The sequence below is a fragment of the Magnolia sinica genome, chromosome 3, assembly GCF_029962835.1.
Source record: "Magnolia sinica isolate HGM2019 chromosome 3, MsV1, whole genome shotgun sequence".
Lineage (NCBI taxonomy): Eukaryota > Viridiplantae > Streptophyta > Magnoliopsida > Magnoliales > Magnoliaceae > Magnolia > Magnolia sinica.
In genome coordinates this window covers 27,866,497-27,880,398 of record NC_080575.1, presented here as the reverse complement: position 1 = coordinate 27,880,398, position 13,902 = coordinate 27,866,497, and the positions used below count along the sequence as shown (strand labels likewise).

At 35.6% G+C, this 13,902-nt stretch overlaps 1 protein-coding gene across 2 annotated transcripts in view; it reads right to left on the bottom strand.

Moving 5' to 3' along the window:
* The window catches only part of LOC131239739 (ATP-dependent DNA helicase 2 subunit KU70), a 63,272-nt gene that overhangs the window by 15,288 nt on the left and 34,082 nt on the right, over window positions 1–13,902 (bottom strand). For both annotated transcript variants that reach the window (XR_009168367.1, XM_058237585.1), the window contains exons 12-13: window positions 10,663–10,739; window positions 5,343–5,490 (exon numbers count right to left, since the gene is read on the bottom strand). Coding sequence is in view for 1 of the 2 variants with exons in the window: in XM_058237585.1 (XP_058093568.1) it covers window positions 5,343–5,490; window positions 10,663–10,739 (225 nt within the window). In the remaining variant the exon portion in view is untranslated. The remainder of the gene's footprint in view (window positions 1–5,342; window positions 5,491–10,662; window positions 10,740–13,902) is intronic.

Sequence of the window (13,902 nt, the reverse complement as noted above, 5' to 3'; positions counted from 1 at the left end):
CCAATTCAGTGAGCATTGTAGATACACAGCACCCTACATGCAAATTAAGTCTAACCACTTCATGATCAATGTCATACTCTCATCTTTATTGTGGAAGCAACAAGGTTTTGTGTATCACATCGGCCAATATATTGGTAACCATAAGAAACTATGGAGTACAAGAAACTACAAGGTATGAGCAATGTTGTCATAATTGTTATTGTATCGTAAATTGTAGGAGTTGAATTGTATCGAATCGCAAATCGTATCGTAAAACGTAAGATTTTTTTACAGTCTGCTTTTAAAAAAATTAAAAATTGAAAAAATATAAATAAATCAGATTTTTTTTTTACTCATCAATCTTCCTTTTTGCCATCAATGTACACCAAGTAATACCATGTCATGATAGTGTTAAAGGAATCTAATTCCTTTAATTTTTTGTCTTTCAAGAAATTTCTCTTAAAAAAACATACAAGGGTCCTTTAATAATTTATGTTTTTGATACCTTTTTTGAATGTAGAATCACGGTGAAAAAGCAACCTTTGATATTATAGACCGACGGAAAAAGATTTTTTGATTTCTATACATCATTCCATAATACATATAAGTCAGTGTGATCACAACCATCCATAAAAAGATTACAAGTCATACTCAATTTGGTGTTTTAACCTGTTAAGTAAAAAATCACAAAAAAGCTGCATGATTTAACGATGAAAAGAATATATATCATTTAATCTCTTATAAAGAACAAATAAAATAATTTACCTTTTCCAAACATTTCTTAAAGTCACCTCCGATTTAAAAGCATAAAATGAAAGTCAAATGAAGCTTAAAATAGAAGAGAACAAGTATAATTTGAATCGTAAATCGGGATTTGAATCTTTGACCATAAGATTCAAATCATAGAATTGTAGGATCCATTTAAAAAGGGATTCAAGGTTAGGATTCAAATCGTTTTGTTTAGATTCAACAAAAATCGTATATCGAAAATCATAGAATTGTAGGATCCATTTAAAAAGGGATTCAAGGTTAGGATTCAAATCGTTTTGCTTAAGATTCGACAAAAATCGTATATCGGAAATCGTAAATCGTAGGACTTTGACAACATTGGGTACCATATGAGTGATATCATCATCTATACATTTGACATATCCCTATATATTGGCACAGGCTCGGTTGTATGGATACAAAGTTTTGATCGATACTCACGCGGTATCAATAGACAATGATAATTGTGATATTCAATTGACAATCAGATAATAATAATAATAATAATCAACAAAACGATTGGCATGCTTTAACAACTGCACTTTGAGCTGTTTCATCAAAACACGAATTTGGTGGAAAAACCACACGATAAAAACGATTCTGGCAGGAACTCCAAAGGTGAGAAAAGGATGTTTAAATTCCTTTCTTTTCAATTGATTGGTAAGTGAACAAGTATAAGCCTTTTTAGCTTGAAGGTGAAAAAAATATAAATTGGGAAAACCCGAACATGAGTGAACCTACAAATATAGACACAAGTATGGCTATGGGCAAAGGATATGGGTATGGAGGTGTCTGGCCACAGTCACAGCCATTGTGACTGAGTGACAGTGATAGTTACAGTGTCTGCTCAAAATATCCACCCATACTGGTGACATTGTTGAGGATGAGTACTCAAGATCTTAGAGACTAAACAACCTGGTTTCAAAACCTCATTAGATGGGTACGGTACCGCAGTTATGTGGAGCAAAAGTATCATGCCACTCTGATACGGATGGGGCCAACTACTTTGATTGTAACTCCATGTGGATCTAAGACCAGTGTGTATCTTCAGTTCTTTTTAGTTTCTAGTTCTGTTATTTGTGATTTGTTGCTTGTATTCTATGATCTGTAAAAGACATGAACTCATTTTGGATATAGTTGCATCACATATGGTGGACAGTGCATAACTTTGTCCTCTTAACAATGAAAACCATTATGCATAGTTTTCTGTAACGTTTGAGTTATAAACGTATAACCATGTGTCCTTTAACATGTTTCACTGAAAAATCCATATTTTCCTGAAGTTTTCCCATTGATTCCCTCAAATTGAGGTACGTTATACATGTCATATTCCCCGACATTTCCCTTCATATTTCCTTATCCCAAAGGTGTGATACAGTGTAATACTTGGGTTCAAGTCATTGTAGCCTTGGCCCGGCCTAGACCATAATTAAGGATATTTTCTAATTTTCATGATATATATAATATCGCTAAGCTATTCAAAAACCCTAACCTCCTTTGTCTTTCCCACCCCAAAACACCTCCTTCCTAAACCCTTCAAACGTTGTTGGACACCACAACCATAGTTTCAAAATCTCCCAATGTGACTTGATATTGTCCAAGTCATACTGGTTTTGGAGGGAACCAGGATGAGTTGGGCCCCAAAATAATGAAATCCCCTGACTCGTCAAACTCAGTCCTTAACAAGACGAGTCAAGAATCAACTCAAGTCAAGGTGAGTTGGGGATGATTCACTTCGAGTTTAAGGCCTCTCTTGTATGCGCGTGTGAGCTTATGTTAGTTTAAGCACCATTTGAAAATGGCATTGATTCATCCTCATTGCAACACATTTGACAGTGATTGTCAATTATCCGGACCATCCAAATTGTTGGCACATCATAGATGGAGTATATCTTTAAAATTACACTGATCAAGCAATATTATCCACCCGTTAATTGCTATCAAAAGGATTGTTAAAGTTAAAATAGTGAGTGATCCAAATTCAAAGGGAAAATCAGATGTTTAACGTTATCTTCAATGTACCTACACTTGAATTCACCAAATCAATTGCTCGATCCACTAATAGCTGTAGTCACACTAATAGACATGCAAATAGGTCTCAACACTCAAATTTAAAAAGATGATTGAGGCACGAAAAACAGGGCAAATGTTTCAGGATCCATGAAGAACTTTAAAGTTACAACAAACAAGTTGGCACCCTCAAAAGCTCAAGCGAAATAGACATCATCTACAATGGACTCCAATAAAGTTGTGCTGAGCCTACGCTTAAGGTTGCACCGTCAACTTCCACCAAAGAAGAAGAAACTTCATCACAGAGGCAGTACAAGCCCAAAGGTTGAGATTTGTTTCCAACTCAAGGACGAATTCTTACAAAACTATGGAGAATTGAAGCAAGCCCATGGCTCACCACAAGGCCTAACATGTGCTAATTTTGTATTGTTTAATTATAGGTTTATGGCCTAAATATCAAGATTTGCATTTGACTATTTGTGAAAATATGGGGGCTGATTTAAAGATGTGACTGAAGATATAGGGAGATGTGATCGAATATATACAGGCTAATTTGAAGATGTGATTGGATAATTTGAGGATTATTTCCTACATTTGCTTTTGCTATTATTAGGCTTTTACCATTTTAAGTAGATTAGATTGATAGGAATCATTTACAATGATTTGAAATCAATATCTTGGTTGGGGATAGGCTTTTACCATCTTAGGTAGATTATATTGATTGAAATCATTTATAATGATTTGAAATCAATATCGTAGTTGGGGCACATTCTCATTGAAGATTCATTTAGGATCTATAAGAGGAGTGGTGTAGGAGGTATGCATTCCAAAATTATCTGAGCGTCAGCTTCTTTTGTAAGAGAAGAAATTTGATATCAATAAAATTATTTATCCCTTTCTACTCCATTATTCTTGTGGATGTACCCTTGTCCATTTCATAGTGATTTAGGTGTCGAGATCTCATTGACTCGATAACCGGGTTGCACCAAATGTTATAGAATATTCCCCTAGAAATTTATTCCATAATAAACATGCTTCAAATATCTGAATACAGCTCATTCAACCGGGCAATGTTTCTCCCTCAAATATATGGTTGTGCAACTACATACCATACTTCTTTTGCAGCACGAAGAAACATTAGTCTTTGATTGATCAATGGAGGAATAGAGTGAAGGAGCCATGGCATCATAATCACGTTCTCCAATCCCACTTTGCACAACCTTCATCTTTGGTGATTCTTTGGTGCAACCACTAATATATTCAACTTCAAGCTTGCACCGATAAACATCTTAGCATTATAAGACCACTAAAGACAATTTATCTTATCAAACTTCACAATCGTAATTTGAAGTTCTGGAGTAACATGACTACCCCACAAAGAATGCAATCTCAGATAAACACCAGATCCATCAACCTCCCGTCCTCAGCATACATACTACTTGGATCTTGATTGATGGACTAGATCCATACAAGATCATCACAACATCGAACTCAAGAGGCACAATTGTAAGAGGATGGAAAAAAATTGAGAACCATTTCCTTCTCCAAAAGTGACTTCTCCGATCATGATAAAGACAGTCCAAAAGAATCACAAATACTCTTTCGTTGCCAATGAACATCCAACAAATTACCCAAAGGAGATCTATTAGATTTAAGACAGACACAAGACATACCTTTCGGAATTTCTAATCTTACAAAATAGCAACTCGCCTCAAACATGTGTAAAGTTCCTCCAAATATTAATAAATCATGGAAAGTAAGATCTCAATTCCCTCAACCAAGCAACCAGAATCCAACATCTGATTCAACAATATGTTCACAACTGCCAGTTATGTGAATTGATGAGGGGAAAGGTAAGATCTGTTTAAAACATTCTAGATTTGTGAAAAGGAAATGATCTAAGACCAAGTTGACCAACTGCTGTTTAGGATATAGAGTTTCATAAAAGTTTCATAAGAGAGGGAGGGAAAGAGAGGGATCATTCAATTGATACTTGAGATGAAATTACCAGAGTTCTCCTCTACAGCTATAAAAGTTGAGTGTTGAAGGGAGGGATCATTCACTTAAATATTTGATAAAATTACAAGAATTACCATCTACTACAATAAAATACAGGATACTAAAATACCCCATATGGTGTTTTAACTATAAACAAATGGCTATAAGATGCATTAACTACCGGTAGTTATTATGAGTAACTTCCCACTGAATAGCAGGAATTTTCATTTGCTGGACGTGTCGTGTGTTGCATTCATGCAAACTAGCAGGCAATACCCCTCCAGAAACATTTATGGCAATTTACACTTGACTGATGAAGTCACCAGGATTACAAGGAAAATGTGAAAATAGTGCAATATGCATTTAAAGAAAATGAAATTTCTGGGGGAACTGACTCACTCATATGAATGGCAACACAAGACACCCAAAGGAGGCCAGATATACATGGGCAACAAAAGTTAGAACTTAGAAGTAGCAAAATAAATAGAGCATCATCAAATTGATTAAGATATTATCATTTTACTAAAAGCATGAACCCAATGTAAAAAGGTTTCAAACTATGCTAGAAGGAAGAAACTTTGAACAACCTCATCACTTGGAAATACAAAGGTCGATGGCCTTAAATTGTGATAATCTTTTAGGCAACTCAATGGCTTGAATCCTAGAAGATGAAGATGGCCTGTTGAAACCCTTTTTATTTCAGATAGCTCATCCATGGTGAACAGAACATTCTCACTGCAATGAAATCATAGTACTAAGATAAACATTTAAAGAGGAAAACAAATTGCATCGACAATCGAACACCTCGACTTAGGATATTGAAAGAATCAATCACCAAGTTTCAATCATGAATGTCGAATGCAAGCTAGCCAGTGACATGAATGATGCATGAATGATTCCGATACATAGCTTATAAAGATGTTAATTGCCATCATTTATAGAGAGACAATAAGGTACGTAGAAATCATGGGTTGCACAATGTGCTGAAAAAAAAAGGAAGAAAAGAAGGCATGGTGGGCAGCCTTGCCACATTCCACTCGCGTTAGAACGTTTATTAGATAATCAGTCTGGTCAATATTTCTGAACAGTTAACAACTCATTGGTAAGCTTGCAAGCAAATTCCCAAGCATCTCAATGGGGAAATGGAATGTGGATCTACTACTATACTTTTGGGACTGATCTAAGACTACGGGCTTCACTAGTGGCAACCAGTGTTCGAAATATCGGTATCGCATTACGTATCGCATCCTTAGGATGCAGATATATATCGGTTATCGCACGGGATATATTGCTTGTATCAGGTAATTTATCGCACTTTTTGGGAAACATTGGGAAAATGGTTGATTTTTTCAATGAAATTTCAAGGATTGTTAAAAAAGACCTTAATACACATTTTTAAATCATAACATCTCAAAAAAGAAGTGCACATAATAGGTTTCCTTTGTATAGGGTCCTAAGTTATGTGTTGTCTGACTGAACTAATGCAACTATATGCAAATTGAAAGCATAATATTTAGAGTGTATGTGATGATCATTTCGTCAAACACTCCTAAAAACTTCAAAATTAGTCTCAATTGACAGATGGTTGAAGGGAAATTTAAAATAATAATAATAATATTTTAATATTTTTAAAATTAATTTTTTAATTAAAAATTATTTTTATTTTTCAAAAATTGACAAGGATTTAACAAATCAGTAGATCAACCCTCATACATGCTTGATTTTATGTTTGGAGTGCAACTTTGCAAGCAATTTGGGAGAAATTGGTGAAATTTTGAATTTTCCCCAAATCGGACCACTTACACTCAAATTTCAAAATTAGAGTGTATGTGATGATCATTTCATCAAATACTCATGTCCTATACACTTCAAAATTAGTCTCAATTGATAGCTGGTTGAAGGAAAATTTTGGAAAAAAAATAAATAAATACATAGAGAACATGAAGAACCAATGGATATCGAAATCAAAGCTCCAACTCCATGATTTTTCATGCAAAACATGAAGAACCAATGGATTTGTAACAATTTGTCACTGATTTAACATAATTTCAACCAAAAAAAGGAATCGGAAATTGAAAATTCTCACTAGATCGAACATGTGGAATATATCGGCACTACCTGTGCGTTTCATATCACACAAGTAGGATACGAGATATATCGTGGGATATATCGGCCGATATCGTCGATATTTAAAACATTGGTGACGACTACTAGAGTAAGTCGGCAACTAATTTTTCATTATTGCTTAGAGGAGTTATATCCTCATCAATTACAAAGAAAACATCTATGGCTCTTTTCGATGTGGGGGTCAATTCCTCCCTCATTTCATCATTTCTCAGGACATTGTGTAGCTTTGGTAGACTTTATGTGAGTTGGGATAGTGCTAGAGATGCTATTACTATAATTTTTATGACAACTGAGAGCAACTTCAAGGAACTGAAGTTCCAAAAGGCATTAAAGCATAAGATTTCAAGTATAAAAACACCTGTGACAAATTCATTAAAAAAGAGATCACCATGTGTTATTGGTAGATTTTAGATTAGGTTGTGGAATAAGATCATATTCCTACAAGCATTTACTTAGAAGCTCTAAGTTGTCCTAAGAAAATTTACGAGTAACATGCGTGTAGGCCTATATAAATCTTTTACTATTTTTCTTCGGAAGAATTAGTGCACTGAAAGAGCATAAAATATCAAAATGCAGCAAATTCAAACACGATGCTCAGTATCAAGCAATGCCCTAAGTTGTCAATGAGATGGTGCACTTGAAGAGAGATATGGAGGAACTAGAAAGAGTGGAATGCCAACATATTTGTTTTATTACACTCATAGTACAGCATGTCAGAGGAGGTTAGTAGTAACTCTACTGAAAAAAAGAAAATGATCGTACTACATGTCAGCATCAAGTTAGGCAAGGGTAGCTCAAACTATTGCAACTTAAGAAATGGAATGACTTGGTGCAGATGGAATAATATGAAACCAAAATGCTAACTTTCCATCATCTTCATGTAGTTATCTAAAATAGAAGGCTTTGACTTCAGGTGTGCATGTGCATCCAAACATAGGTATCTAAAAATGCAAGCAAGAAGCATTTCCAAACATGCTCCTTTTGTAATGCAAGGGCATTTTCACACCGGGCTTGAGTGGGGTGGCCTGTGGGATGCAGGGGCACACTCGGGGTGGGCGGCCCGCAAAACCATGGATTTGGGGCCTGGGTTATGAGAGAAAGGGATTAATTCTCCATGCTCTATCAGTTTGAGCTTTTAGAGCAAGTGGTCCTACATCAAATTGGTATCAGAGCGGGAGGTATCGTGTACGAGACTCCTCACCAGGGGTGATTAATGCGAGGGCATTTTCGCACTAGGCTTGAGTGGAGTGGCCTGTGGGATGCGATGGCACACTCGGGTTGGGCGACCTGTAAAACCCATGGATTTAGGGCCCGTGTGAGACAGAACCCATGGATTTGGGGCTCACGAGAAGGGTTCGGCCGAGGACATAACCCATGGATTTGGGACCTGGGCTATAAGATAAAGGAATTAATTCGCCATGCTCTATCAGTTCGAGCTTTTAGAGCAAGTGATTAATTGTCCTACATCATTTTGCTAGTACAAACTTTATTTTAGTAGCATCCTCATAATTATCTCCAAAGAGGCGTTTAATCACTATACATTTAACAACATCAACCAACTCTTGCTATTAACATGAGCATAGTACATAAATGGCTTTATACACGCAAACTAAATCTAATTACTTGCGGACAACATTATCTAGTGGGTTTTTATTTATTTCAGAAGAAGACAATGGATTTGTTATTACATCAACCTACTCTTGCCAATAAGGCAAGCATAGTTCATAAATTGCACTCAACATGCAAATCAAATACATTCACTTACGGACATTTTCATATTGTGATCATTTTTTCAAAGGAGTATGAACCAAACATACCTAGTGTATAAGTTTGGACTAGAGATGAAAGAAGCCCTTTCCATGTTAATGTACCAATAAATTCCCCTGCTTTTGAAGTTGGGTAAGAAAGAGCCTCCATCGGTAAAATCCATTACTTTAGCAATTTTTACTCCACAGTTTCCCTTGCTTGATGTTAAAAGGCAAAAAGCCTACCCCTTTAATATGGTGGTAGATATTAAATAAACGTTCATGCATGCTGCCAACTACTCTTGGCATACATGTATCTCAATCTAAACCGCACAATCATGGGACCCATTACAATAGGGAACATGTCAAAATTAGATTCAATAGATCATCTTAGCCTCAATTCATAAGAATTTTGTTTATTGAATTTGATTCGTTGGTTCTTTCATTTTAACCATACATTTGATGGCTACAAATTTGACAGTTAGGATCTCCCTTCCAGTATTACCTGGCATATACCCCATCTATCATAGCCCTCATTTGCACATTTTGGACCATACATGCCATCATACAGTGCTGATACATGTAGATTCGAAATTATTAGCATGACATTTGGCACCCAGCAGTTGTTCACATGCTGTAGGTTGACTCAAATTAAAATGTCCAAATGTTGGCCCACTAGATATCGCTCATTGTTCAAAAGTCTGATTGATTGAACCACTTCAGCCCGAGACAGGCATTTTCTTTTTGAGTTCAAACAGGTTGCTTATAGATGTCCACCAGTGAGCTTCTTGGAAATTTATAAAATCAGTGTAATTCCATCTTACTAGGCATGTCATTGGGAGGACCCAAGTTTTGAGCGTCTGAATTAAAGTTAGCTATACGCCATGTGTACACTTTCTTGGTGCTTGCTTATCAACTATTCTTAGCTATGTGCCACATGCACGATTCCCCAGTGTCTATATCAACATTCACACTCTGCCAGAGTATTACAGTATCAGATGATAGTATGATACAACATATTTTAGAGAGTCAGGCTCAGGCTTCTCCTTCACTATATCCGGGCCATTCCTCATCTGAGCAACATACATGGTGTGTCCCAAAAAGTGTATTCTGGAAATCAGGACACATGGATGTTGATTTTAAATATTGGTCAATCTTTTGTAAACATTCATTTTTCTCATAAAGCATCAGCCTCGTTGATAATCCAATCAGCTAAATTTTCAACCTACAGGACATAACGGTGGACATCATCACATAAATGGCCAAGATCAATGCGAATGCATCACATTTACAAGCAGGTAAGATTCAGTTGGCCACTCACATGGAACTTGCTCCACTGCAATGGCAAACATGTAAATTGACTATCAGAATTTGACGTTGGGGGTTTCTCAATGCTTATCTTGAAAACCTAGTGCCTTTTAGTTACATAAATTCAGACAGCACCTTTTTTATCCCTATGCTTATAAGCGGGGGTTTTTGGCTATTCCCCTTTTTAAAATAGAAGGCAATGGACTCGTGATTACTATAAAATTATTGAAATCTCTTTCATTCTAGAAATCTACTGGGATTAACTAAATATCTACTCACCAAAGTGGATTTATGTGCTATGCTTGTTTTATGATCAATATAAGGAAGAAATGACTGATGTGGATGGAATCCGAAACCATATTGCCAACTTTTTATCATTTTACTCCATTTCCAAGTAGTGCGAAAGTTTTTATCAGTGAGAAGAAAGTACAAATGCATCAAGAAAGAAAAGATATATAAACAATGGAAATGGCAAAACAGACTCAACCTTGATCCCCATGCTCGAGCATAAAAGGTTGTTAAGTGCTTAAGAAAAAATTTAAATCACCAATATGAGGACAGAAGTAGGTAAAAACATTAAAATTAAATAGAACTGTTTGAATAAAAATGAAGAAAACCAAGATTCGGAATCACAAAAGAAACTTAAGAATATTAGAAGCAAAAAAAGAGGAACTTTAATAAATTTAAAGGGATGAAAACCTGAGAATATTAGGACAGGCATACTAACTTTTTGTATGGATGAAAACGTTTTGCAGGCTCTTGCATCAATGCACCAGTATCCGCACAAAAAGAAGCTCTTTCAGACTGCACAAAACAAACAAGCAGTTCAATATGACACGCTAAACTATGATCACTTCGCTCTTTGAACTCTCTTTCCTTCATCTTCTTTTCTCAGAAATGATGATTCCATTTCTTTGACTCTTCATGTTCTCTCTATTCCTATATCCTCTCTTTAGATTGACAAAGCATTATCTTTAGATCTAGCATCTTCTTATTTAGTTTATTTCTCTTCAATTGAACTCCACACCTAATATTATTTATTTATTCGAAGTTTATTTCTTCTCTTCAATTGAACTCCCAACATAATCTTATTTCTTTTTTTGAACCCTATCATCCAAACCTTAAACCCCAATCGTTTCTTTTACAAAGCCTATTTTCTAAAATCCTTAAACAAAAACCCAAAGACATTCATAAGCAAGCCAAAACAAATATAATCTCTAAATTGAAGATAACTGTTAGTGACTGATTGCACTTAAATTCCAGGCAATGTGCATTTCTTATGACTGGGACAGATTATATCATTATGTAGGTCCTAAACACAGTCAAGGTGATTTGCCCAGGTACCTATATCATCTCCTAGGCTACCTGACCTATCACCTACATCAATCACCCTAGTTATGCCTGACAAGGTAAATCTAATCCTAAGCAGTCACTTAAGAAATAAAAGCATCGTGACAAGGTTTATGGTTTAAGGCTAATGAAATATAATGGTTTGTAATTGTTCATAGAGTAAGAGGAAGAAGTAGAGAAAAGGAAAAGATGAGAAGAGAAGAGGAAATGGTGTGTGTGTGTGTGTGTGAGAGAGAGAGAGAGAGAGAGAGCAATAGAGGTGGTAACGCCCAGTCACCCACATCTCCTCTCTTTATTATTAGGGCTTTCACAATAGAGTGATAATTACAATAGTACCCTCTTAAGTGAGTGCATAAACTAAGGTGCATAGTACTAATCCAAACCATAACCCAAAAACGCTAAAAGCTGACAAGGCATGTGGACCACTTATAACCAAGACATTAAAAAATGGTCACATAACAGCCATGGTCGTGCCTGTCACAAATTTCAGGGTTGTAGTGGCCATTCAAAAAGAAGAACAAAAAAGGCCCATAACTGGCCTGTAACGGGTCATTGCGAATCACATATAACAGTCTGGGCTCTAATGCATATGTAAGCCCTCTTATGAGGGTTTTGCATTTTTCTCAATTTTCCTCCTCTCCTCATTTCGTGGTGTGGAATTATTTTTAACACATTTTCAATCAGATTTACACTCATTTACAAGAGCAAAACACAAGGTTTGAGCATGCTTGAAAATCGAAGATTTGGGCTGGTTTTAGGGAAAATAAAAACAAAACAAAACGAAATAAAAAATTTAAAAATTTAAAAAAAAAAAATCCTTCTCTTTTTTTGTTTTTTGTTTTTCTTGCTGCATTTTTGTCAATTCAACATGCTATGATCAAATCGACCAAACCTTGCTAGAGTTGTGTTTAATTTGGGCATATATGGATTTTATTTTTTTTTCTCTCTTCAATATTTTTTAATTATTTCCAACAATTTACTATTTCTTATTTTACTTAAATGTTTGGAGTTTTGATTGATGAATGACATGTCTTGAGATTAGATCTACAGATGTAAGCATTAGATCAGCATTTTTTAGCACTTTTTATTTTTTGGATATTTTTTATATTTTTGGGAACATTTTAGGGATCAATAGTAATAAAAAAAACTTTTTTGAATTTTATTCCACAAATTCTTTAGAAAAATGGTGTAACATGATTAGGGAAATGCATTAGTGGGATGAACATCAAGGATTGCATGAATTTCCAGTCATTTTTTACTGTTCAAGTGTACCCAAATCGAGAAGACACTATTCATCCGAATTTATTTCATTTTTTCGTGAAACTCCTTATGAAAAATGGTATATAATGATTAGGAAGATGCACAAGTGGCATGAATCCCATGAACTGTATGAATTTCAGGCCATTTTTGGGTCATTCAAGTGTACCCATATTGGACCAACACTTCATTCGAATTTTACTTTTAATTTTGTTAATGAGAAACCACATGTCCACCCATGAGATCATCATGATCAATCAACAAATTTTTCATCAATTTCATTGAGGGAAATGGTGATTATTAATTACGAATATGCATGAATTTATAGCCATTTTCAGGCCTTAAACTGTCCCCAAATCAGGCTGGCACTATTCATATGTAGACTTATAATCTTAATTAGATATTGACATATATTTAGAATATCAAATATAGGAGTTTTAGAGTCAGTCAGGTTAACAGTACTCAAGCAACCCAAGACAGTATTCTTACCGAAGAATGGCCCATTACACCATCAAATACATGTTCAAAACCAAAATAAGAATTATATATTTGAGATCCTCACATTTTTCTAGATCGTTCCAATATTTTTAAAATTTTTCTTTAAACAAATTTCAGCCATTACAGGTTCAGGCTAGCTGGTCGTTACTATTACCAGATACCTTGCTTATAACCATCTTGATGTCATCTAAATACGAGGTGGGCCACAAATAATCATAACCATCCATCATGGTTCACCAACAGTAATTAAACTCAAGACCTTTGTTGGTTGAATGATTGATACCCTATTCACTAGGGGCCTGTTTAGATTCACGTATAGTATTGTACTGCAATGTAAAACTGTCCCGTCACAGTATTCGTGACACTGTAGCTCGATAGCGTTTGTATTGTGATTACCACTCACACTGTTTGGGTTAGAGTACACTTGTATACGTAAACACTGTGAATTTCCACAGTCAATGTCCTTGGTCGTGCTGCACTGGCTATAGTCATGAAGTACGGCAATCACGTGTGGTGTAATTAACATCCACCTGCCCCGAATTGGAAGTTCCTAAAAAGATATCAGGTCCATCAATGGACTAATTAACGTCCACATGCTGTGGGCCCCACCATGATGTTCTTCTTACATCCATGTCGTTCAACTATTTTTATAGATCATCTACGGTATCGGTTCGAAAACGAGGTATATACAAACAATATGATTAACCACATTACAGGAAGTGGTGTTGATCGAGGGTCGACCATTAAAGAACGATTGACCACATTACAGGAAGTGGTGTTGATTGAGGTCGACCATTAAAGAACGATTGACCACATTACAGGAAACACAACGCAATACTTGTCTTCTCCAAATCACTCACAA